The sequence below is a fragment of the Clupea harengus genome, chromosome 15 (genome assembly GCF_900700415.2).
Source record: "Clupea harengus chromosome 15, Ch_v2.0.2, whole genome shotgun sequence".
Taxonomy (NCBI): domain Eukaryota; kingdom Metazoa; phylum Chordata; class Actinopteri; order Clupeiformes; family Clupeidae; genus Clupea; species Clupea harengus.
The window spans coordinates 4,737,555-4,763,726 of record NC_045166.1 but is presented as its reverse complement, the minus strand read 5'-3'; the positions used below and the strand labels follow the sequence as shown (position 1 = coordinate 4,763,726).

General features: G+C 40.5%; 1 protein-coding gene across 1 annotated transcript in view; it reads left to right on the top strand.

The window, feature by feature from the left end:
• cnih3 (cornichon family AMPA receptor auxiliary protein 3) overlaps positions 1-14,335 on the top strand; it is a 37,798-nt gene extending 23,463 nt beyond the window's left edge. The window contains exons 4-6 of the mRNA XM_031581766.1: positions 2,026-2,138; positions 5,593-5,736; positions 13,151-14,335. Coding sequence (XP_031437626.1) covers positions 2,026-2,138; positions 5,593-5,736; positions 13,151-13,178 — 285 coding nt within the window. The 3' untranslated portion in view covers positions 13,179-14,335. The remainder of the gene's footprint in view (positions 1-2,025; positions 2,139-5,592; positions 5,737-13,150) is intronic.
• Positions 14,336-26,172: the final 11,837 nt, after the last annotated feature.

Below are 26,172 nucleotides of genomic sequence, written 5' to 3'. Positions count from 1 at the left end.
CTTGAAAAATATTAAGCCATGGTTTAACTGCACTATAGGCTGAGTCCTTGTTTACCTGAAATGTGCACTTTATAATTTTATTTTGTACCGCCCTGTTTGGCGATGTTGGTTTTCAATAAAATAAAACATTTGCATAAAGCAAGCCAATCCACTTTTCCATGTTGATAAGGGCATTACAATAAAAATAAAATGATGGAAAAAATAAATAAATGAAGGGTCATTTAGAATAGATAAAAATTTGCGATTAATCGCGATTCATTTTGAGTTAACTATGACATAAATGCGATTAATCGCGATTAAATATTTTAATCGTTTGACAGCACTAATAAATATGTATTATATCTTGTATATCCTTTGTTCATAATAATAAGTCAGTATAAAGTTGCATTTGTGGAATAACATTTATTTTATGTCTCTGAATTATGCCTGAAATGGTCTTAAATAAATATATATTTACTTCTGGTGAACTGTTATTGACTGCATCATTTGCGTATATACAAATTAATGGTTTATTCTTATAGATTAAATAAATGTAAACCATTGTGTCTGTCTTCATTATCAGTTTTTATGCATACTTTTACGTTTTGGTGAGAAAGAGAATGTGTTTGGATAGGGATTCTGACAACATTCTAAATCATGTTTCCTTTGTTTTTGAAACATACATTTGTCATTTTTTTTTTTTCAATAATTAAACATCATCAGGATGTCAAACCAACTGTGCAGCATAGATACTAATATCCCCATAGTCTCTATGGTGTAGCATAGATACTAATATCCTCCTAGTCTCTATGGTGCACATAGCATAGATACTAATATCCTTATAGTCTCTATGGTGTAGCATAGATACTAATATCCTCCTAGTCTCTATGGTGCACACAGCATAGATACTAATATCCTCATAGTCTCTATGGTGTAGCATAGATACTAATATCCTTCTAGTCTCTACAGTTGGTTTGACATCATGAGGCCAGTTGGTCAGGGAGCATAATGGATTTTACTTTTTTTCTTTTTTAACTGTAAGCAATTGTACAAAAACAAACCGTGTTGCACATGAGCAATATTAGTCTCTATGTTGCACAGTTGGTTTGACATCCTAAGGTCAATTGGTTAGGGAGCATTTAGGATTTAGTTATTTTTTATTATAAACAATTGTACAAAATGTATATTTAAAAAAACAAGCCTTGTTGCACAAGAGCAGTATTAGTCTCTATGTTTCAAAGGCGGTTTAACATCCTGAGGTCGGCAAGTCAGGAGCTTTATTTTTTTTAAACATATATAAAGATTTTACAAAATGTATATTTCAAAAACAAGCCTGAAATGATTTGCCCTCTATTTATTCTTGTGCCATAAAGTAACAAAAATACTTGGGATTCCCTGGTCTTTTATGAAATGCATCTATTTTAAGGTAAGCAGTGACACTCACTCTTGTAAATGTTAAGAGCGCTATCAGATTGCATCGAATCGCACCGAAATGTATTAAAATGTATTGTTCCTGAATCCTATCGTAGCCCATGTATCTAGATATGTATCAGATCGTCTTATAATGGAGCGATGCATACTCAGGATACCAAGGTGCACAAACATAGTACTGCAAACACAGGCTGTTTCCATGGTACCCATCAACATTCTGACATTGTAATAGTAAATGAGCTTATCATGTACTTATTATTCGAGTGGGTTGCTTGTTTGGGTGACTTGTATATGGACACATGCTACTTTTCAAAATGACTGAAATATAATCCACTGGTAGAATACATTCATTTACAGAAAGTGTCATCGGGGGCTGCATTAGAGGGAGGCTAAGAGACTGGCCAAGTTTTGCTCATCTATCACAGAAAAACTGAACTGAAATTTGAAGCCAACGCTGTCTTGTATGTCAGTGGTCACTTTCATCATTTATTGGTAGAAATATGTGTAAACCTGTTAACCTGCCACTGACTCTTCCCAAAGTATTTGGATCTTGGCTTATTGCTTTTGCTTATGGATCCAAATAAATGCATTTTTCTCTTTGCTTGTTTGTTCCAGCTGGTCCTCCCAGAGTTTGCCATTCATAGCCTTTTTTGCATCATGTTCCTTTGTGCTCAGGAGTGGCTGACAGTGGGACTCAATATCCCTCTCTTGTTCTACAATACATGGAGGTAAACCGTACGATGACCATGAACATATCTGAAAGTTGTTGAGTTGTGAATTGTGCTATATCCTTAATGCATTAGAAATGAAAAAGACCAAGCCTTAGTAATAATCATATAGATCATTATTAGATCTGCTACTTCTACACAACTTGAGCAGGTCTTGCTAACTTCAACTAGACTCCACACTCCCTCTTTACAGGTCCAGGTAACTTAAATGGAAATGAACCTGTTTACATTCATGTACACCAGTAAAAACTCTGGATCTCCTTGAAGGCTAATGAACATGCTAATATTGATAGGTCAGCTAAATTATCACATTTTAATTGTCCTAGTTAATTGCCCACAATGTGTTACAACCCTTTATATTTACACAAGATTTGTAGCACTTTATACCTTGTATAATTTTATAAATGTTCCCACCTCTCTATATTACAATATGTTTGTGTGGTCTTTTTGCTGTCTGAAAAGAGAGGATATCCCTATGCTGTAATGCGCCGTGTGCATGTTGAACTGCTTCTTGTGGATTCCACTTCTTCCCTGTTTTCACCATTGGAGCCGTGTTCTTGACTGCTGGATCCTTGGACTGTGACAGTCATCTCCAGGCTGGTCTTAGCACATTTGAACTCCTCCACCAAGCTGGTCATTTGTAGCTTCAAAATTGCTTTTCCATACAATGCTCCAGTACTTTCATGTACTTACTCAACGCAGCACCCCAAGCCATTTCCAAGCTACCATATTCTCCACCACTGAAAAAGCTATATCATACACATTCTATTAATACAATTTACCAGGCAAGGTCATATCAATGGTATTGATAGCCTTAACAATGAATTGTCTAATTCTAATGACCAATGGAATTGTACCACTCGCCTAAACTCTTCAGCAGTTTCTCTACAATATAATTCAATTCAATTAAATTCAATTTTATTTATATAGCGCCATAACAATACAATTGTCTCTAGGCGCTTTACAGAGCCCAGAGCCTGAACCCCCTTAGTGCAAGCACATTGGCAACACGGGCAAGAAAAAACTCCCTGTTAGTCAGGAAGGAACCTTAAGCAGAACCACGGCACATAAGGGGGGACCCATCTGCTTGAGGTCGGCCGGGTGGAGATAGGAAGGGGGGATGGGGGGAGGGTTGTGTGGCAGAAGGGGATGGGAAACAACAGGTGTTTGATATAAGGAATCACCTCACCATCAATTTAAAAACTCTTCATCCTTGCTCATTTCATATTGGCATTCAACTTGGCTAACAGCCAATGGGAACACGGAACAGTTGTTATAAGCGTCATTATGTTGTCCAAATAAGCTTGGAGGGGAGATAATCGGGTGTCGTCCTGCAGCCTCTCGCCATCAACAACCCATTTGGATGTCCTTATAATTGCATCCATTGCCATGGGGAAAGCTTCTTCCCGGCTGCCGTTGGCCTTAGTAACAAGGCCACCTGACGTGGACTCTCATCCCGCCCCCACACCTCAAGCCTGTGTTATGTTAACACACACTACATTGCACACTGCACATTGCACATCCACTTTTGCACTCCTGCCCTGCTTTTTGTATTATTGTGTTTGTGTAGTACTTACTGTGTTTTTATGTTTTATGTTATGTGTAGTACTTACTGTGTTTGTATGTTTTTATGTTTACTGTATGCACCTATACATCAGAACAAATTCCAGGTAGGTGTAAACCTACTTGGCAATAAATACTATTCTGATTCTGATTCTCTGAAATGGTGCATCCAGCCATGGTGCCAATCTCCAAATGCGGTGGAGTAGTTACTTGTATTGAAGCACAAAGGAATATCCTCAAAATATGGTTTGTCTAACGCTTAAATCTTCGTAGGGACCTGAAAGTAAATAAATGCCTTCCACAACAGACTGTGTGGCACTGATCCAAAGGCGTTAGTAAGATCCAAAATGACCACACGGAAGTCTCTGCCTTTTGTCCTCGCTGCCTGAATTTAATGCTAAGTCATGCTACTATGTTCCAAACATCCTGGGATTCCTGCTTTCTGCACAGAAGTATGCATCAAGCTATTTGCCTTCAAATAGGAGATCAACCACCTTGTTACCACATCTTTACTTCCTCATTAAGAAGACTGATTGGTCGAAATTGGCCTATGGTCATGGCGTTCCTCTCCTGTGGAATGAAAAAAAAACACTTGCCTGACGCCACATCCTCGGAATTGTCATTTATAGACACAATAAGGCACCCCATTAGGGCCAGGAGCCGACCCAGCCCTTGCACAATGCACAACCTCTTGCACCTTTCCACCTGGGCAGGCCATCGTCCATTGGGGAATCTCTCCAACTGGAGGAATGTCTGTCGGGTAACTCAAGTTCCACTTGCCTCTGAATGTCAGTATGTACCTGTTGAAGATACTCCTCCAGGTCCTTGCTTTTAACTCTCAAACTTCTCATTTTTTTCTTGAGTGAATAAAGACTTCACGTAATGGGTCCTTGTTCTTTCTTCTTCCTCCTTCTTGTTCAGAGGAGCTCTGCCCTCCTCAGTGTAACCAGTCTACTCTTTACCTCTGCCTGCAGTACCCTTATACCTACTCTCTGTTCACCATGTACTTGCTTCCATTCTTTCTTCAGCTGCCTACTCTCTCAAATCAACCTTCCTTTTAACCTGTCTTGCCTTGGCTTGATCTTACTTTTCCTCCTAGCTTTCTGACAAACTCCATATCTTTCTAGGCCATCATTATAGATAACCTCACCCATGCGATTACATTTACTCTTTGCTGTACCCTTCAATCCTTCCATAATTCTTTTAAAATCATTAATTATTCAACTCCATTCCATGACTTCAGAAGCCCCCGGCCAACTAACCTTTTGTTTCTGTGCACTGCATGTTTCCTTCTTAGTCTGCTTGATTTTGTCCCTGCTGTTCACCAGCTGCATGAGGTCCACCATTCTCTGCAAGTGTGCCAGGTGCTTCAGCTGTAGCAGGGCTACTGATATCCTGTGGTCTTTTGTTCTTCAACCCGCCAAATATTCATATACATAACGCTGGGTTTGAAATACATATGTGGATTTTATGCTAAATGTCCCTGTATACACATATTCATTAAGTGTTATAGACATTGAAGTAGTTTGAGTGAGATTAAATAAAGTGTCAGCTATCTATCTACTGTATATCTATGACATCACTAGAGGATTAGCATTATGTTTTTCAGTACCGATACACTTCCATTCCAACAGTAAAAGCAGAACCAATCAACATGAACAGAAGGGTTGACGGCTTGGAAACTAATACATTAGCATAATCTATCACTCTGTTACTTGCAAGACTCATTGTCTATGTTGGTTAATTTTTTCATAACAGTCGTAATTCTTGTTGAGATCCTCCTGCTGTCCTGCATGATTGCACCATGTCAGGGTGTGGCAGATTTGGAAAACACATACCAGTGATTGAAGCAGAATAACTACTCAACCGGTATATTTTCCCTCTTTGGCAGGTACTTCCATAGCCCGACTGATACTAAAGAACTTATCTATGACCCTGCCTCCGTCATGAATGGGGACACGCTGAGGTTTTGCCAAAAAGAGGCCTGGTGCAAGATGTCCTTTTTCGTGCTCTCCTTCTTCTACTATCTGTACTGGTGAGTGCTCTTATTTTGTTCAGTCTTTTCCAACCAGTATTTTGTCCCAAACTAATTTTATTTTATTTTAAAACGTAATAGATCCCAACACTCCATGTGGTCATGTGGTAGCATTCTCCACATTGGCTGAATTTTGATTGATGGATGGATTGATTTGTTTCATTAGTGTGTACTGGACCTGAGTACAGGTGATGTCATGCTCCAATGGCAATAGTGAGTTTCTCTTCATGCTGTTATTTTGTTAACCGTCACTGTTACCCCTATCTCCAGTGGAAGTCCAACCTCACCCCCCTTACAGCAACCTGCACCATTTGCCCCCTCTCGTTGTGCTCTCCTCTGTTATGTTTCCACAGCAGCCTATTTCCCACTGATGCTGGACATCTTTTGACAATCTGTTTGCTCCCCACTCTGCATGTCCTTATTTTCTGAATGCCTGTTCCTTGGTGGAGGGTTTCGAATCCTCTCTGTAGTTGAGCTATGGCTATAGGTCTGCAGATCTTTAATGAAATAAGAACGAGTATTAGGCCTCATGCTAACTGGCTGCATTGCATGTGTTGCAGCTGCATTGGCTGTTGAATTTCATTTTGGCGCCCATGTTAACAGGTTAGAGCATGTATACTGCCTACTTGAGTTGCGTGTCTTGGAAATCAATGAAAAAAACAGGTAAAACAGTCGCAAAGTACATGCAATGCAGCCAGTATGAAATTAAACTTAGCCATAGTTTGCTCTTACAAGTTTTTTTACATTGTGTATTTGAGCAGAAATTAGGTACTGTGGCAATATCAACATTTACAGTAACAGTTCTCTATGAAGGGTGAAAGTAACACAAATGAATTGATAAAAACAGATATGATAAATTCATAAAATAGAGGGGTAAAATTTGATGTGAATTGAAAACTACAGTAATAAACTGTCAATTGATTTGATAAATGACTGTCTACCATCATCATTCACAATACCCCACTGACATTTATCATTTACAGCAAGCAAGTTCTGCTACCTCCACCCCTCAGAGGATGTGCGTCATTTTGTAGTCCGTCATGGACTTCAGTGTCAAAGCAGAAGATTTTTTCTATGGAGAATAACGGATTTTGAATAATCACTCCTACTCTGTCCGTAACAAAGCACGCTGACATGCTGCCGTTTTGCCCTACATACTTTTGTCATCTGACTTGGATTTGAGTGGATCATGTGGTCTTCCATGCTGTTAAGAGGGCAAACTAACATTTTTGCTATATGGGAGCAAATCAAAGCTCCTCAGCGTGCACTTGGGACGTCACGGTTGTGGAGAAAATGACTGGTAAAGTTGGAAAGATATTCACAGACTTGAAGTTCTTGGGTCAGTAAGTTATAAGCGAAACGTTGTTAAAACAAACAATGTCTCTTTACAACTGTAATAAGGTAGAAAACGAGCTGTCCTTCAAGCTGGACATAATGCATCGGCTATGTGCAGCCGGCTGTGAAGTGAGTGTTTAGGAAACGTCAACAACTTCACACTTACAGTGTAGTATCATTAAGATCACTTCACACGTCAGTGGTCTCTTGTTGATTATACTACAATACTTAGTTCAGTACTACTTACTCCGACAATCTTTAATCAAAGTTAGCTAGTGACAATGGCTTTGTAGATATTTTTAAGTACAGATATACCCTAAGTATAGACAGCATGAATGCTGCAAGTCATAACACATAAATTAAATTAGATTTGCAAAATAGAACCTGTTCTTTGAAAATAACATTTGGGATTTGGCACTGGGATTCGAACAAGTGCCCCTGGAAAGAGGGGAAGAGATAAAGCAATTATGTTGAACTATGAAGTCCCAGAGTGAAGGGCTTTACACAGCGGATACAACATAAAACTGTAATGACAGAATGCAAAAAAATGTGTGTGCAGAATTTTGCACAGAGAGTATGCATTCTATCGAATGATTTTTTTTTGCATTCTATCGAATGCGCCTTTCACACCCGACAAGACATAATAATGATAGACTAGCTCTCTGAAAAGACATAATAATGATAGACTAGCTCTCTGAAAAGACATAATAATTATAGACTTGCTCTCTGTAAAGAGAACGTTTAGGGTACACCCACTTTTGGAATGGATACGACAACGGGGAGAGTTACATAATCTCGTTCAAGAAAAGCTGTACCACGACAGGTTCAGACAATAATGTAGGATGACTGGTGGAGTTTGAGACTCTCTTGGGTATCCTGGCTGGCTACCCACCTGAGAAGACTAGGTAACACTTCACTTAAACCCAGTATTCACAAAGCATTATAAAGACATTCATAAAGGGCTATAAAGTATTTACAATGCCTCAATGATTGACCTAAGTCTAGATATTTATTTATACATAATGATGACTTCACTGATAAAGCGTTACGATATTATAGTATAATCTGTACATGCTAATTTACAAACGTTTTTATATCCCCTTAATCTAAAGTGAAAACTGCTTACCATATACCAGAGTGTAGCATATTATTTCAGCTGTCCCACACCTGTCTTGGAAGGACTTGGAAATGTGTAAGGAACATTTTTACTTAGCATGGGCAAATCTTACACTAAAATGTCAAAACAGTTTATTACCATTATTTCAAATTATGAGAACATCTGTTACTTATATTGCAATTGTCATTAACTGTGTCTGTAACACCAAATAATTTTAAGTGAGGAGAGCATACATGACATTTATTGCAATAATTGAGTCATATAATAAGACATTCACAGTCCAATCATGCCAGGCCAAGTCATCACCCAACCCCAACTTAATTTTTTTTCAGTTTTATGTGGAGAAGCTTTCCATTTGTATCAATCACAGATACAATAGGGTTACTGGCAGAAGACTAATCTAAATCCAACCCTCCCTTAAGTGCCTGATACAACATTGTTGTTTGGCTGAAATAATGAGTTTGTTGTTCATTTACGGAGCCAGGACTGTGCACGAACACGGTCTTATTGTCTGAATCTGACAAAAATGTATTGGATTAGGACTGAGCCTTTAAGGCAACACTTTGTGACAAAAGTCTTCATATTCTGCCCTCTGGAGTAGTCATGAAGAAGCTCCTCAAACATTTAAAGTGACACAGTCAAGATCTGCAGCACTGGCAATGACTTTGTCCCTGTCCACTCCCAATGGCCTCATTTTTTCTTTTCTTTCCCAAGCAACATGTTCTGGCATGAAACACAGCTGTTGGTGATGCTGGCATTCCTGCAACGACCTAAATAGTTCAATAGTTCCTAAATAGTTCATTAATATAACACAACCATTAACTTAACCATACCTTTAAAAAAAATAGGCCTTCAGTTTTACTTTACTTATAATTTGTTAAACAACTGAGAGTCTGCCTTGAATCTTAAACCTTAAAAGACCCCAACATGTGATGCCATTGCAAGAAAATCATTTATGTAGACTTTTAGTTTTTAAATCCAATGGGCTCACAGTTGTAGGCCTACAGTCTGTTCTGCATCGTTCTGGTTGTTGTTGGTGCCAAGTGGTGAGCCAGTGGTTAAGGCTGATGTCAGTATTCTTGCCTAGACTGGGACTATTAGCGGTCCTGCTGGCCATTCTGTGCATGTGCTTTTTGTTTGTGTTTTGTGTGCCACGCGCTCTGGTTTGTGTTTGTAGTGCCATGTGCTTCTTTTGTTTCCGCCCCTCAACTGATCTCAGTAATCACCTTAATTGTTACTTCTTGTTCTCTGTTGTGTTGGCCTGTTTTGTTAATTGATCTGCGCATTTAAGTTATGTGCTTACACTTGCTCTTTGTCAGATTGTGCTTGAGTACCCAAGTCTGTTTTATGCTGCCTAGTATCAGTCTGTCTGTCTGTCTGTCTGTTAGCATTGCGACTAATGCTTAGTATCATAGTCTGTCTGTCTGTCTGTTAGTATTGCAACTAAAGCTTAGTATCACTACTAATGCTTAGTATCATAGTCTGTCTGTCTGTCTGTTAGTATTGCAACTAAAGCTTAGTATCACTACTAATGCTTAGTATCATAGTCTGTCTGTCTTAGTATTGCAACTAATGCTTAGTATCACTACTAATGCTTAGTATCATAGTCTGTCTGTCTGTTAGTATTGCAACTAAAGCTTAGTATCATAGTCTGTCTGTCTGTAAGTATTGTGTCTAATGCTTAGTATTTTTTTGGTTGCACACTCTTGAGATAGTCTATTGATCTGTACTGCTTCTCTGGATTATTGTGAGTGATCTGGCTGGAACCTTCTTCTTAATTGTGCCTCCTGTTTTGGACTGGCTGCAATTAAATTCGGATTTCCTCTCATCTGGTCTGCGTTGGGATCTTTGCCTTACAGACAACTTGAAAATGCCCAATGCGACTCCTATAAACCAAAAGAGATGTTTGACCACACAGGTACAAGAACACGATACACTCACTCTTCAAAGAGATCTGTGTTGCTGATGTCCTGCTATAAGTCCAAGCATTGCCCAGGTTGTGACACAAATGAGGATACTGTTTTTGACCTAGTAAGTGATTTGTTAACTCACAAATGTTGTGGTGACTAGTTTTTCCATGCTGTGCTGTGCTCTGCTCTGCTCTGCAGTGCTATGCTTTGCTTTGTTGTGCTATATTTTGCTGTGCTGTGCTGTGCTATGCTCTGCTATGCCAATTAGCCCATAGGTACCCTGCATGAAAAGAGGTGTATCTAGGACTTGAAAGAGTATGCTGCTCTTGGCGAAGAACGCCAAAGTTGGTTCCAGTTAGCTTGGAGGCAATAAGGCACTTGGGAAGGCGGCTTTAGCCATAGAAATCAGTTTTTTCCGACACGTAGCACAGTAACCTGGGTTAGCACGGTCACATCCTTCAATGATGTTAGACATACGTAGGTGAAATACGGTAGAATTAACATATCAACACAATGGCATAATTCAATTATCCACTGGTATCTGTCTGGAGGAAATGTTCCTGGGCCCTCTCCCGGACTGTAGACAAAAGCCAACAATCAATTCTACCGGCCTGGCTCCAAACATAGACAAAGGCAAGGAACCAAGTCTGATGGCTCTGGCTCCAGGACCGTCTGAGACTACGTGTGGGCCTATTGATGTGAAATACATCAAAATCTAACAATCTCCTGTACTCCTGTGTACTATTTGGATAATTGGATGTGTCCGGGAGTTTGCTGTCCTGTTACACAGTCCCAGATACTCCTGGATGTGTACCAGGGTTGGGGGCTTGTCTGGAGACATTAGTTGCGATGGTGAATAATCCTCTGGGGGTGCTTGCGAAGGAACATTGCATTTCACACCTTGGGACACGAGGTATTCTTCAATTGGTCATAAGTGTTACCTTGGATTGGTGACACAATATCTTGCTCCTCCTCTAAACCTTCTTCCCATTGGTCCTGCTCGTGGAACCAGGGACTTCAGAGTCTATATTATCAAGCGCCATATCTCTGATATGCATCAAATTTGGCATAAAGTATCAATTTAACGTAAGCCTCTAAACTCTAAAATCCATTCTATTCCTAATGTATTCTGTGTTTCAAGAACTTCCTGGCTTCCTGGAACACTTTTTTTTACTGAAGACATTCAAGTGAAATATGTATTTCCCAGTTGCTCAGTGACAAGGTGTCTGTCTCCAAAAATCCTCAGTATTTTGTATACTCAGACACACACATTCAAACTTTGAGTTGCTCTATAGCTTAGTGGTAAATTGTTCATTTTGTAATCCTAAGGTTCAGGGTTGAAGCCCTGATTTTGCCAGGTTGCATCTGGTCTGAATCTCAATCTCAATTTCCACGGCTCCGTGTGGACGCGATAAAAAAAGGCACCGGATCCCAAAAAAATTCCAGATTCAGGCAATCCAGGCCGCGTGTAGACGTAACCTCAATTAGTCCACAGAATGTAACGGTCTGGCCCAGCACTTCCCGCTCCAGGCTCTGTTTTACCCTAGGCCTTCCATCCGGGTCTACGTTTTCCCACTCTCCCCTCCAGATTCCACTCCGCGTCTTCACCAGTTACGCTGGACTCACCGGTTTCCTATTCACCTCATAAGGACCTGCTTACAACCGTGTCTCACCTTGCAGTCATTGCTGGATTATCACACTGATTCTCTCAAGTCTCATGTCAAGAGCTCGTTTTGACCTGGTGATTCCTGCCTGGACTCTCTGTTTCGCTGTGCTTTTTGACTCTTGCCTGGTTGTTGGGCTGAGTAAGCTGGTGTTTTTGGAACCTCTGTCTGACGGAGTGTTCACTGATTCTTGACCCTGGTGTTTATTCTTTTGCCTTCCTCTGTGCCCCTGCCTGTTCTTGTCTACCTATTTTGATCAATGCCTGTTTTTGACTCTGGATTTCTGTTCTGTTCAAGTGTTTGAGCCATTGTTTGTGTCACCCATGGAGCACGATGGTCCCGTGGGAAATATTGTGGTGTTGTGGGGAATTGCCTTTAAAGCTCTGCGAGTTTTTGTCCTACGGACATAAAAATTACACCCCCAGAAACTTTGAATCTTTTATTTTTCAAAATGAGGACTTTGTACAGTGAATATAACTAAAATCTTTCACATTTCACTCTCTGAGTGGGGAATCAGCTGTTAACGATCCACCCATTAGCAAATGAGGGCTATTCACATATTGAGGGATGGTAAATCGGTGATCGCTATTGGGTAATGACGTAGCACGAAATCTTTACAATGTTTACAAAGTCTGAGCACCTCTGAAAGTAGGTTTTTGTAAGGGTATGTTTACATTTGATTTAAATAAAAAAAGATCTCATGTTATTATTACTGAGGTCTTCTAGAATATAATCATTTATGCCACTTTTGTGTCAATGTTTTTAGTTAGGTGAAATATTTTTGTATATCAAGGCATGGAGGACTACCTAAAAGAGTCTAACAGGCCTCTGTGTCCCAAGGGTTAAAGAACTGCTCTGCTTCCACACACATGATGGGAAAAGGGTTTTCTAATTCTGTATTTGCCCTTTAAACATGGTATTATAGGATTAGACAACATATTGTCTCATAAAAACACAGGAGTGATGGGGGCAGAAAATTTACCTTTTACGCCTATGTTGTAGATGATCCATTCAAAATCAGCTGTTTCCTGCAGTAATAGTCATCTACAACATTGTATTCACACATTGGACTTTCCACAAATTAATTTGTTAATTGTGTGATTTAAATTGACCGTGAAACGTGACAGCTTTTAGGAAAACAATCATACTTTCCCAAATCACCTGGACCACTTCCTGTCCCAGAACAACAAAACCCCAGGTTTAAATGTCAATAAACAATATCTTCACAATATTTCTGATCAATTTGATGTTTATTTGGAAAAAAAAAATCTAAAACAAAGTTCTCAGTGATTGCAAACCTTTGAACAGTAGTGACCATGACAAACCAACTGCTTTTTCACTGAATTTCACTGTGGGTAATATTAATTTTCTCTTCTTTTTTCTCACAGTATGAGCTACTCGTTGGTCCCATCATAACAGAAGATCCCTCACCACTGAAGAGAGTTGATGAAACATCAGGGATTGTTTTCTGAAATGCAAGCATTACATAAGCAATGGAAATGCTGTTCTTCTGGGATGGATATCCACTTTCGTTGCTCCCTTGATGAAGTGGAGTCTTTATATATTATTTTGTATCTATTGTTGTTCTTAAATGAATGAATATATTCACCGCATGTTAACCTAAAACAGTAAGAGGGTTGCTCTGATATCCTAGGGTAAACGTCGTCCCTGTCCCTTGAGCCTGTGATGTGATTCACATACACTAACTAAAAATTCAAATTCATGCCAGGAGAGAGATAGGTGAGGACATATGCATTCCAATGCAAACTGCCAATAGATGTAAATCCACTTATACCATTTTTGCTATATTGTGTTTGTTATGAGTATAGTGTAAAAGTTGTTGGTTAATCCCATAGGAAAATGTAAGTTCTTCACAATGGATATTTTATAGCTCAGGAGACCTAAATGTAATCTCATTGTTTCAATTTAATCACAGATATTTCTCCTAAAATTCTTAGGAGAAACAGTTTGAGACAGAAATGAGATAAGGCACTTTCTGGTACAAATCCGCCATAATTGACAAAAAAAGATCTAGCTACCGCCCTCCACAACAGCAAGCATATTGTTACATTTGCGAGACATATCGTAAACAAGTCTGGTTCGCCTCGAGATAAGGAGTTGTTCAGTGATGCTGAATATTGAAACTTCGTTGACAAGTAGCCTAAAACTGCTACACAGACATAGTGAGCTGCACAGTGCAAACATGGCAGTCTCACACTGCACAGCAGTCTAATGGACTTGTAATTATTATTCTATGCTATTGGGAGTGAAAATCTGTGAGATTTAGTGTCACGTAGGTGAGATATGAGAAATGTTGAAAATCCGCTAATAAAACAAGACTTGACCAGTATGGTCCTGGTCTAAGATGCAGAGTACAGAGAGGAACAGCCAGAGGAAGCATGACAGAGAGAGGGAAGAGAGTGGCTGGCCATTGATTGTCACAAAATGTAATAAACTCTTCTAAAACGGGTTTCTATTCGATAAGATACCTAATAGCTAGGGATGGGCTTGTGTAACATTACTCTACTTAGACGTAATTATTTGGACTTACAGTGCCCTCCACAATTATTGGCACCCCTAGTGAATATGAGCAAAACAGGCTATGAAAAAATATATCTTTGCTGTTTATCCTCTTGGTCTTTCACTCAAAATATTCACAAAAATCTTACCTTTTCATTGAAGTAAAATTATTGAAAGAAAAAAAAACTGTTGAGATTAAATAAATATTTTTCCCCAAAACATGTGTGCCACAATTATTGGCACCCCTTAATTTAATGTTTTGTGCAGCCTCCCTTTGCCAAGATAACAGCTCTGAGTCTTCTCCTATAATGCGTGATGAGGTTGGTGAACACATGGCACGGGATCTGAGACCATTCCTACATGCAGTATCGCTCCAGAACCTTCAGATTCTGAGGTCAACATTTGAAGACTCGGCTTCAGCTCATCCCACATATTTTCTATGGGGTTTAGGTGGGGGGACTGTGATGGCCATGGCAAAACCTTTATTCTGCGGTCGGTGAACCATTTTTGTGTTGATTTTGAGGTGCGCTTCGGATCATTGTCCTGCTGGAAGGTCCAACCATGGCCCATTTTAAGCTTACTGGAGGGGGCTGTTAGGTTTTCATTTAATATCTGCTGGTATTTGATGGAGTCCATGATACCATGTATCCTAACAAGATGTCCAGGGCCTTTGGAAGAAAAACAGCCCCACAACATCAAAGATCCGCCACCATACTTCACATTGGGTATGAGGTGCTTTTCTGTATGGCTATCTTTCTGTCTACGCCAAACCCATCTTTGATGTTTGTTGCCAAAAAGCTTTATTTTGGTCTCATCTGACCATATAACTCGGTTCCATTGAAAGTCTGACTTACATTTGGCAAACTGTAGGCGCTTTAGTTTGCTGTTGATTGACAGCAGAGGCTTTTTTCTGGCAACCCTCCAAAACAACTTGTGGTGATGTAGCTGGCGTCTGATGGTAGTTTTGGAGACTTTCTGACCCCAAGACTCAACTAACCTCTACAATTCTCCAGCTGTGATCCTTGAAGATTCTTTTACCAGTCGAACCATCCTCCTCACGGTGCGTGGGGTCAATGTACACACACGTCCTCTTCCAGGCTTCCACCTCCTGTCGCTTTAAACTTCTTAATTATTTCCATGATAGTGGAAATGGGTATTTTCAACTGTTTAGAGATTTTCTTGTGTCCATTTCTTGATTTGTGCAGCTCAACAACTTTTTGTCGCACATCGTCACTGTGTTCTTGGGTCTTTCCCATAGTGATGAATGACTAATGGAATTTGGCCTGTGTCACCTCATATTTGTACGCCAGTGGAAAAGGAAGTCATGGTTGACCTCTTAAGAGTTCCTTATCAAACAGGTGAACTTAAAAATTTAAAACATGATTGGAAATGTACTTTTCTAGATTTTAATTATAAGATTTTTCTAGGGGTGCCAATAAATGTGGCACACATGTTTTGGGGAAAAATATTTATTTAATCTCAACTGTTTTTTTTTCTTTCAATAATTTTACTTCAATGAAAAGGTAAGATTTTTGTGAATATTTTGAGTGAAAGACCAAGAGGATAAACAGCAAAGACATATTTTTTTATAGCCTGTTTTGCTCATATTCACTAGGGGTGCCAATAATTGTGGAGGGCACTGTATTTAAACACCTATGGTCCATTGCTCCTCTGGTGTGACTGACAGCAGTACATTAGCGTGTCTTAGCATGACGGCTTTAGCCAGCTCTACATGGGACCACTTTACCGGCTGTGTGTTTCAGATACTCGCTGTCTTGATAACCCAGCTGCACATGTACCACAGGGTTGTGTACTGGAATGTTGAAATTACTTAAAATGTGTACTCGTTATCTACTCTTAAAAACCTCTACTCATAGCCGTGATAAATGAGTTAAGGTTAACTAACCTTAGCTGAAGCCCAATGCTTACCTCTTCAGGAGAAAATTAGCCAACTTGGTATTTATCTTGAAATCCTTCTGGGCCCTTAGCAGTCTCCATCTTTCAGATGCATATATTTACCCGCCTCATGTAGCTTTTTAAAGGGATGCTGAGGCATTGTTCACATTTATATATATATATATATAGATCACTATATCAAGGTTTGAAAGATTTGCAAAGTAAACAGGGAGATAATGAGAGAGCTGGCTTTTAATGGCCTGGAGACGGAGACGGGAATGTATTAATCTAATTAAATTTACATGTGTCTCTTAAAGGGAATCTTGTAATATAAAAAGTAATATAATAGTAATATAAATAGTAATATAAAAAGTATAAACTAGGGTATCAGTAAGGAGAGGAATGGCCTACTCTTACCCAAGGAAATCAGATCAACCTAACTAAGTGTGCCTGGTGCTGCTATCACTGTTGTTCACAAAGAAGTACTTAAGATTCCAGTAACTATACATTCACTTTGCCCATATCATCTGTAATACTGCCATGCCGTGGAATGTACAGCTTGTTCAAACAATGTAGATGTGACCAACTTGAAATATGAAAGTTGCACTTTCCCCCAACCCACATGTCCAACAATATACAGTATGCATGTGTGGGGTGCAGGTGTGAATGGCATTAGTGAATTACTATGTGCAAAATCATTTTTAACTAGATTTGCATTTTACTGAAGTAAATACTAGTGCTTGCAAAGCAAAATATAAAAATAAATGTAAAACAAATATAAAGTAAAATATCAGAAACTGGAAAAGAGATCTAATGCATGCGCAGAGAGGGGGGGGGGGGGGGTACATAAATGGAAAGCTGTGTGAGAGCAGTTGAGATAGGGAAGGTGGTAAAGACAAACATAGAGACAGTCAAAAACTACAGAATGAAAGCGGATATACAGAGAATACAGGGGATATACAGAGAATACAGGGGATATACAGAGAATACAGGGGATATACAGAGTTTAGACACAAAGAAATTAAGAAAGAGAAGGAAGTTGATGAAGATATTAAAATAAAGAAAGAAATGAAGATAGATCGATGGATGGATTGAAAGTGAGAGAGTGAGTAAGGGGGAGAGAAATTCAAGATATTGGGAAGTTAGATATAAAGATAAAGGAATGGAAATAAAGAAATAGATATATAGCCTTTTAGCTATTTACAAGACCTACGCACCAACTTTTGAAGAAAGTTTCAATGTACAGTGGTTCTTGAGGAATTCATCTTGGAAGGATAAGAATAAGAAGCCTTTGCTTTGCGAGCACTATAATAATTATAATCTGTGATGCATTACTGTGTAGCCATGGGAACCTTTTGTGATTGTCATAACAGTGTTTAGTGGACTTGTTAAACAAAACTGGTCAATACAGTATGGTAGAACCAAGGCTTAAATTGTGGATAATGTTTGAAGCAAGTTTTGAAATACTACAATTTTACAATATTTACAATTGTGTATTGTGTCAAGGTAACTGTCTGAGCCCAGACAGTAATAGGTCTTCCAGCACATTCTGTTGTTATTATAAAAAAAATGTTTGACAATATTTCATAATATTTACAATAAATGTTAATGAAACTTTTGAAGATAGTGTTACATTTTTTTAGTCCAGTCAGTCATTTTAATGTTATTAAAGACATATGTTTCATATCTTGAATGACACTTTACATAGATCTAGTTTCAAAGAAATTTCTAAGAAATTGTTATCCTATTTTTTCTGGTAATCTGGTAAATAAACACATATTTAGTCTACTTCCTTGATTCCAGAATGAAGAGAACAGAACTGTACGAAATTTATGTCAATAAGTTACACTTCCAGTTTCTATAGCAAAGAACCAATGGTTATTGCTAAATTTACAAAATGAGGTGTGAGCTAACAATGTCTGTAGAAAAGCCAAGTCACCTGCTTTGGAAATTAAAAAAAACATTTATCAGTTTTCTTTTTAAGGTGCAGTGTGTATTTTTTAGTGGCATCTATCAGTAGAAATGGAATATAGTATTTATAATTACAGTGGGTACGGAAAGTATTCAGACCCCTTTACATTTTTCACTCTTTGTTTCATTGCAGCCATTTGCTAAAATCGAAAAAGTTCATTTTTTTCCGCATTAATGTACACTCAGCAACCCATCTTGACAGAAAAAAACAGAAATGTAGAAATTTTTGCAAATTTATTAAAAAAGAAAAACTGATATCACATGGTCATAAGTAGTGCTGTCAGTTTAACGCGTTATTAACGGCGTTAACGCAAACCCATTTTTTTTACGCCGTTAATTTTGTTATCGCGAGATTAACGCGATTTTATTTTCATTTTTTTTTAATTTTTTTTAGATTAACATTCTTTTTGGCATCGCAAACTGTGTAGTAGGCTAACGTTACGGTTTGAGTGAATGGTGAGCGCGATACGGCGAAATGGATGATAAAAAGATTCTGAATGGAAAGTTTACTTTTAAAAGTTGTGTTGTGCAAAAGAAGCGAGCTTCACTGTTGTCTGAAACTGTCAACGGGCAGCTGGCTGAAAGCAAAGAAGTAGTAGGCTTACCTTTTATTGGTAACCTAACTGTTACGGTTCAATGTTTCTGAAATAAGAGGCCTGACTGCTATGTTCCCAGCAAACTTGAAAAAAAGAAAATATTAAGCCATGGTTTAACTGCACTATAGGCTGAGTCCTTGTTTACCTGAAATGTGCACTTTTTAATTTTATTTTGTACCGCCCTGTTTGGCAATATTGGTTTTCAATAAAATAAAACATTTGCATAAAGCAAGCCAATCAACTTTTCCATGTTGATAAGGGCATTAAAATAAAAATAAAATGATGGAAAAAATAAATAAACGAAGGGACATTTAGAATAGATAAAAAAATTGCGATTAATCGCGATTAATTTTGAGTTAACTATGACATAAATGCGATTAATCGCGATTAAATATTTGAATCGTTTGACAGCACTAGTCATAAGTATTCAGACCCTTTGCTGTGACACTCATATTTAACTCAAATGCTGTCAATTTTTTTCTGATCCTCCTTGAGATGGTCCTACTCCTTCATTGGAGTCCAGCTGTGTTTAATTAAACTGATTGGACTTGATTAGGAAAGGCACACACCTGTCTGTATAAGATCTTACAGCTCACAGTGCATGTCAGAACAAATGAGAATCATGAGGTCGAAGGAACTGCCCAAGGAGCTCAGAGACAGAATTGTGGCAAGGCACAGATCTGGCCAAGGTTACAAAAGAATTTCTGCCGCACTCAAGGTTCCTAAGAGCACAGTGGCCTCCATAATCCTTAAATGGAAGAAGTATAGGATGACCAGAACTCTTCCTAGACCTGGCCGTCCAGCCAAACTGAGCAATCGTGGGAGAAGAGCCTTGGTGAGAGAGGTAAAGAAGAACCCAAAGACCACTGTGGCTGAGCTCCAGAGATGCAGTAGGGAGATGGGAGAAAGTTCCACAAAGTCAACTATCACTGCAGCCCTCCACCAGTCGGGGCTCTATGGCAGAGTGGCCCGACGGAAGACATATGAAAGCCCGCATAGAGTTTGCCAAAAAACACATGGAGGACTCCCAAACTATGAGAAATAAGATTCTCTGGTCTGATGAGACCAAGATAGAATTAATGCCAAAAAGTTCAAAGCGGTATGTGTGGAGAAAACCAGGCACTGCTCATCACCTGCCCAATACAATCCCAACAGTGAAACATGGTGGTGGCAGCATCATGCTATGGGGGTGTTTTTCAGCTGCAGGGACAGGACGACTGGTTGCAATTGAAGGAAAGATGAATGCGGCCAAGTACAGAGATATCCTGGAAGAAAACCTCCTCCAGACTGCTCAGGACCTCAGACTGGGCAGAAGGTTCACCTTCCAACAAGACAATGAAGCACACAGCTAAAATAACAAAGGAGTGGCTTCGGAACAAGTCTGTGACCATTCTTGACTGGCCCAGCCAGAGCCCTGACCTAAACCCAATTGAGCATCTCTGGAGAGACCTGAAAATGGCTGTCCACCAACGTTCACCATCCAACCTGACAGAACTGGAGAGGATCTGCAAGGAAGAATGGCAGAGGATCCCCAAATCCAGGTGTGAGAAACTTGTTGCATCATTCCCAAGAAGACTCATGGCTGTACTAGCTCAAAAGGGTGCTTCTACTCAATACTGAGCAAAGGGTCTGAATACTTATGACCATGTGATATTTCAGTTTTAATTTTTTAATAAATTTGCAAAAATGTCTACATTTCTGTTTTTTTCTGTCAAGATGGGTTGCTGTGTGTACATTAATGCGAAAAAAAATTAACTTTTTCGATTTTAGCAAATGGCTGCAATGAAACAAAGAGTGAAAAATGTAAAGGGGTCTGAATACTTTCCGTACCCATTGTATGTTTTCATTAGTGTAACTAAAATTCTTTTTCGTTTTCGTTAGCTTGAGCCCTTCGTATCTACATGGGAGTGGTTCCTTTTCCACGGAGTCCACCATGTTGCATCGCCATGTTTTCAAAGTAGCCTAAAATGGACAAACCAAAACACTGGCTCGAGATAGGGCTTTTCGTGTTGTTATGGTATTTGACGGCTACGGTAGGTACTCGCACACGCTGGTAAAGGGAAGGGTATTCAGCTGGTTGCAATTCAGCAACGTCACCAGCGTTTCAGTCCTTAATTATCTTAATAAGGTATTATTACTTGTTACTGACATTTTATTAGTGGTTCTGAGCACGTTAATGCTTGAAACTAGAATTGCCATAATTATAAGGCTGTTTGATCACCACTGACAAGTACAAAACTGCTTTGTAAAGGCAGAATGTCATTTCTAGCATCTTATCCTTCTCATCTCTACATATATGCAACCCCAAATCAGAAAATGTTGGGACGGAATGGAAAATGCAAATAAAAAAGAAAGCAGCGATTTATAAATTTACCTTGACTTGTATTTCATTGACAGTATGAACACAATATATTTTATGTTTTGTCTGGTCAAATTCATTTGATTTGTAAATATCCATCCATCCTGCCATTTAGGCCTGCAACACATTCCAAAAAAAGTTGGGACGGGGGCAATTTAGGGGTAGTAATGAGGTAAAATAATTAAACAATGATGTGATTTGAAACAAGTGATGTCAACAGGTCATTGTAATCATGATTTGGTACAAAAGCAGCATCCAGGAAAGGCCTAGTCCTTTAAGAGCAAAGATGGGCTGAGGATCGCCAGTTTGCCAACAAATGCGTGAGCAGATTATTGAAATGTTTAAAAAACAATGTTTCTCACAGAAAGATTGGAAGGGATTTGGATATTTCACCCTCCACGGTGCATAACATTATTAAAAGGTTCAAGGAATCTGAAAGAATTTCAGTGCATAAAGGGCAAGGGCGCAAGCCTAAGCTGAATAATAACCAGGATAATAACCCAGTTTTTTAAATTTGAATAAAATTAAAACTAAATGACTTTCAAATCACATAAGCCAATATTTTATTCACAATAGAACATAGATAACATAACAAATGTTTAAACAGAGAAATTTTACAATTTTATACACAAAATGAGCTCATTTCAAATTAGATTCCTGATACAGGTCTCAAAATAAAGCGTTGGTTAGCCAAACCAGCGACTCAGGTTTTATCCCTGAGAGAAGCCTGACAGAACGACCTGACCATCATGGACCCAGCGGGTATTGCTCAACAGGGATGCAAGAAGTTGAAGCAGACGTTGGAAACGCTGCTTCAGCGCGAGCAGGTCTTGGTGCAGCTGCAGAAGGATCTCGACCGCCAGCAGGAGGATCTAGCTCGTCGCCAGCAACAACTGGACCAACCACCTTCTCTCCATTCTTCCGTGGAGATTCAGTTCCCACTCTACGATGGCAATCCGGGTGGCTGCAGAGGTTCTCTCCTCAAATTCGATCTGGAGTGCAGCCACCGGCCCAAGACCCTCTGCCTACATGATAATCTTGCTCTCAGGCAAGGCCTTGGCATTGGCAACCGCTATGTGGGAGAAGCAAGGCCCCGAGTGCTCCAGCCTCAGGGCTTTTCAGGCGGTGATGTTGTGGGTCTATGACCGCATTACCATGGACAGCTTCAAGGCCGCCATTGCCTCTGCTCTGGAGAGAGATGCTGCCCTGAACTTTGCTCTCCCGATGACGGCTGCTGCCGTTCCTGAAGTTGCCAGTCCCCGTGCACCAGGCAACCCAGATGCTGCAGTTCCAGATGCACCCAGCCTGGATGCAGCAGTCCTGGATGCCCCCAGCCTGAGTGAACCAGGCAACCCAGATGCTGCAGTTCCAGAAGCACCCAGCCTGGACGCAGCAGTCCTGGAGACCCCCAGCCTGAGTTAACCAGGCAACCCAGGTGCTGTGACTGCAGGACCAGTGGCTGGGGCAAACCCAGCCATCGCTGACCAGGCGGTCCCAGCCGCCGCTGGTGCTGCAGCCCCGACCTCATCCTCTGAAGGCGTACATTGTCAAGCACTACAATATTTAGTCACATCCACAAATGTCAGTTAAAACTTTACTGTGCCAAAAGGAAGCCTTATGTTAACCGTGTCCAGAAGCGCCGTCGACTTCTCTGGGCTCGGAGGCATCTGGGATGGACCATCACACATTGGAAACGTGTATTGTCGTCAGACGAATCAGTATTTCAGGTCTTTTTTGGAAGAAATGGACGCCGTGTGCTCCGGACCAAAGAAAAAAAGGAGCATCTAGACTGTTACCAGCAACAAGTCCAAAAGCCAGGGTCTGCCATAGTATGGGGTTGTTAGTGCCCTTGGCAAAGGTAACTTACACTTCTGTGATGGCACCATTAACGCCGAAAAGTACATAAAGATTTTGGACTAACATATGCTGCCTTCAAGACGACATCCTTTCCAGGGAAGCCCATATTTTAACAAGACAATGCAAAACCACATTCTGCACACATTTCAAAGGCATGGCTGAGGAAGAAGATTGTGTGGGTGCTGGACTGGCCTGCCTGCTAGTCCTGACTTGTCCCCAATAGAGAATGTGTGGCGCATTTTGAAATGCAAAATGCGACAACGAAGACTCCTTACCGTTGCACACCTTAAGACTTGTTTGCAGGAAGATTGGGACAAAGTTACACCTGAAACGCTTCACAATACAGTGTAAAGTCAGTATTTAACTAAGTCAAACTTTTGCTTTAAGAACATACTTTATCATCCTTTAGCAACTTAAAGTGAATGAGCACATCTAATTTGGAATATAAAGGTTGCCATTACATTATTTTGGCCATTCAAATACCATGTGATATCTGGGGAACACACTACGAGTCATTTGAACTGGTGTGCAATTCTGACATCCCCAAGATGGTATTTTACTTGGACTGCAGTTTGGCTCTTGCTGCTGGTTGTGTAATACGAGGTATAATCAACCAGCTTCTCAGCATCCACTAACTCAGTGGCCTGTCCAAGGTGTGGGACATAGACTTGATAAGCCATGACGTTTCGATCAAAGCATATTGTTTGATATGGTTGATATTCAAAACAGAAAAACCCTAAAATCAACAACAAACATGTTTTTCATCAGTCCAAATTCTGGCATATTACCATTCAGCGTTTTGGCAAGGATCATGTGTATTTAGTACCATTTATCACAATCCATTTGACTGATACAGCATGGTTTATGTCTGTCACATAGGCTCTTTAATGTGACTAAATGATGGACACGGCCAAAGCAAGCACTTCAGTTAAAGGTGTTATTTTATTGGTCTGGTTCCCAGTGTCAAAAAACAACAAAAATGTATTTCAAAACAGCAATTATAAACAAAAGTTCTCCAGGTTACAACAGAGCAATATTGCTATACACAGCTTAGTTTCTCAAGTACATCCTCCTTGACTACATACCCGACTTGTGATAACTCCACTCTCAATGATCTCCCTTCAGAGGGCTAGATATACACCCTGTCCCCACCCAATGGAAGAGACCAACTATTCCACCAACAGGAATGGCAACCATTTGTCCCAATCTCGGCCTGTGTCTTCCACAAACTTGCGGAGCATCGACTTGAGGGTCTGGTTGAACCGCTCTACCAATCTGTCCGTCTGGGGATGGTATGGCGTAGTCTTCAAGGCCTTGATACCCAGCTGACGATGAAGCCGTTTCATCAACCGTGACACAAAGTTTGTACCTTGATCAGTGAGGATTTCTTCCGGAATGCCGACTCTGGAAAACAACTGGACAAGAGCACTGATCACCTTTGGGGTTGTGATGCTTCTTAATGGAAAAGCCTCTGGAAATCGAGTTGCATAGTCACATACCACCAGGATATACCTGTAACCCGCACTGCTCTTCTCCAATGGCCCAACGATGTCCATGGCAATTCTTCGGAACGGAGATGTAATGACCGGTAATTGACACATAGGTACTCGCTCAGACCTGCGGACAATTGAGGTTTTTTGACAGATAGAGCATGTTCTGCAACAATGTAGTGTGTCAGTGTACATGGTTGGCCAGAAAACCCTACTCCCTAATCTAAGGTACGTTTTCTGCCGTCCCAAATGCCCAGCCCACAGAACTGTGTGTGCAACATGGAGCACTAGCGGTCTACAGCTAGCTGGCACCACTAGTCTCTTCACATCTGCCTCTGACTGATAGAAGAGAATGTTGTTCTCAACCCGGTCTGCAAAGTACCGCTCACTGAGCTTAGCTTCTGCCTTCTCAAACAGGGGTTTCAAAGATTCATCTTCTCTCTGAAGTTTAACAATGTCATGTGGTACTTCCCATTCTACCTCTAACCCTTGGGTGTCTAGCTTTTCAAAGGCACCACCATTACAGTACTTTTCCAGCCTTCGCTGGCGCCGTGACTTCCGGGGCCCTTTTTCCCCACCTTGGAAAAGATCCGCAAAGTTGGGTAGTGATTTCAAAACCTTCTGTGAGCGCATAACAACAGGGCATGACATATTTACATCAGCATTGCCACAAGTCATCCCTTCATTAATGGCAACCCCCAATAACTCACCCCACACTGGTACATCCCTCCCCAGTATGACATCACAAGGTAAGTTCTCAACTACCACCATCTTTAACAGATACTTTACCCCATCAATTTCAACAACAAGTTCAGCTTGAGGATGTTGTTTTTGATCACCATGCACACATTCAATCACCTTTTTGTTCTGATAATCAACACAGTTCAAAGGCACATGACATTTCTTAATTAAAGAAACAGCGCTACCAGTGTCCACCATGGCGTCAAGAATGACCCCATTAACTTTCACTTTCTGGTTTACAGGTTCCACATTATCATCAGATCAGTCATCCCCATCTCTAGGAACAGAGCAAAACCCTGTTAACTTGGCTTTCCTTAATGGACAGAATGAGGCCTTGTGACCTGGCTGTTGGCAGAAAAAACAAATGAGGGCTGACTTCCCTTTACTTTCGAACTTGTCACTACCAATTCCCACCCCAGTGTTACCTCCACCCTGCTTGTAGTCTCTGGCAGGTCTTTAGGAGAACGCTGGACGGCTGGGTGCGTTGGGTGCCACCTTGTGGGCGTTGAGGTATAAAAATGCAAGCCCTGCTGCAGTCATTCCATCTTCTGGCTCATGCTCACGGACCCAGGTCCGTACCTCTGGGGACAGGATATTCAGCAGCTGCTCCAAAATGACCTTTTCGCCGACCCCCTCTTTGGTGTGTAGCTCCTGTTGCACCCAGCGGCTGTAGAGATGCTTTAACCGGTGGTATGTCTCCAGAGGTGCTTCTCCTGCTGGTACAGCACTCCTCCGGGAACCGCTGACGGTAGGTCTCTGGGGTAATGTTGAACTTCAGCGCCTCCTTGAGTTGCTGGAAGTTAAGGTCTTATGGTCTTCATCCATCGCTGAGTAGGCTTCCAGGGCTTTACCAGTCAGCAATGGACTCAGTCGGAACCCCCACTCACTCTCTGGCCACTGCCAGGTACGTGCCAACCGTTCAAAACGTTTGGGTCGTACTGGATGACTCGGAAATGGCGGGCGTGCTGGACCTGCTGGCG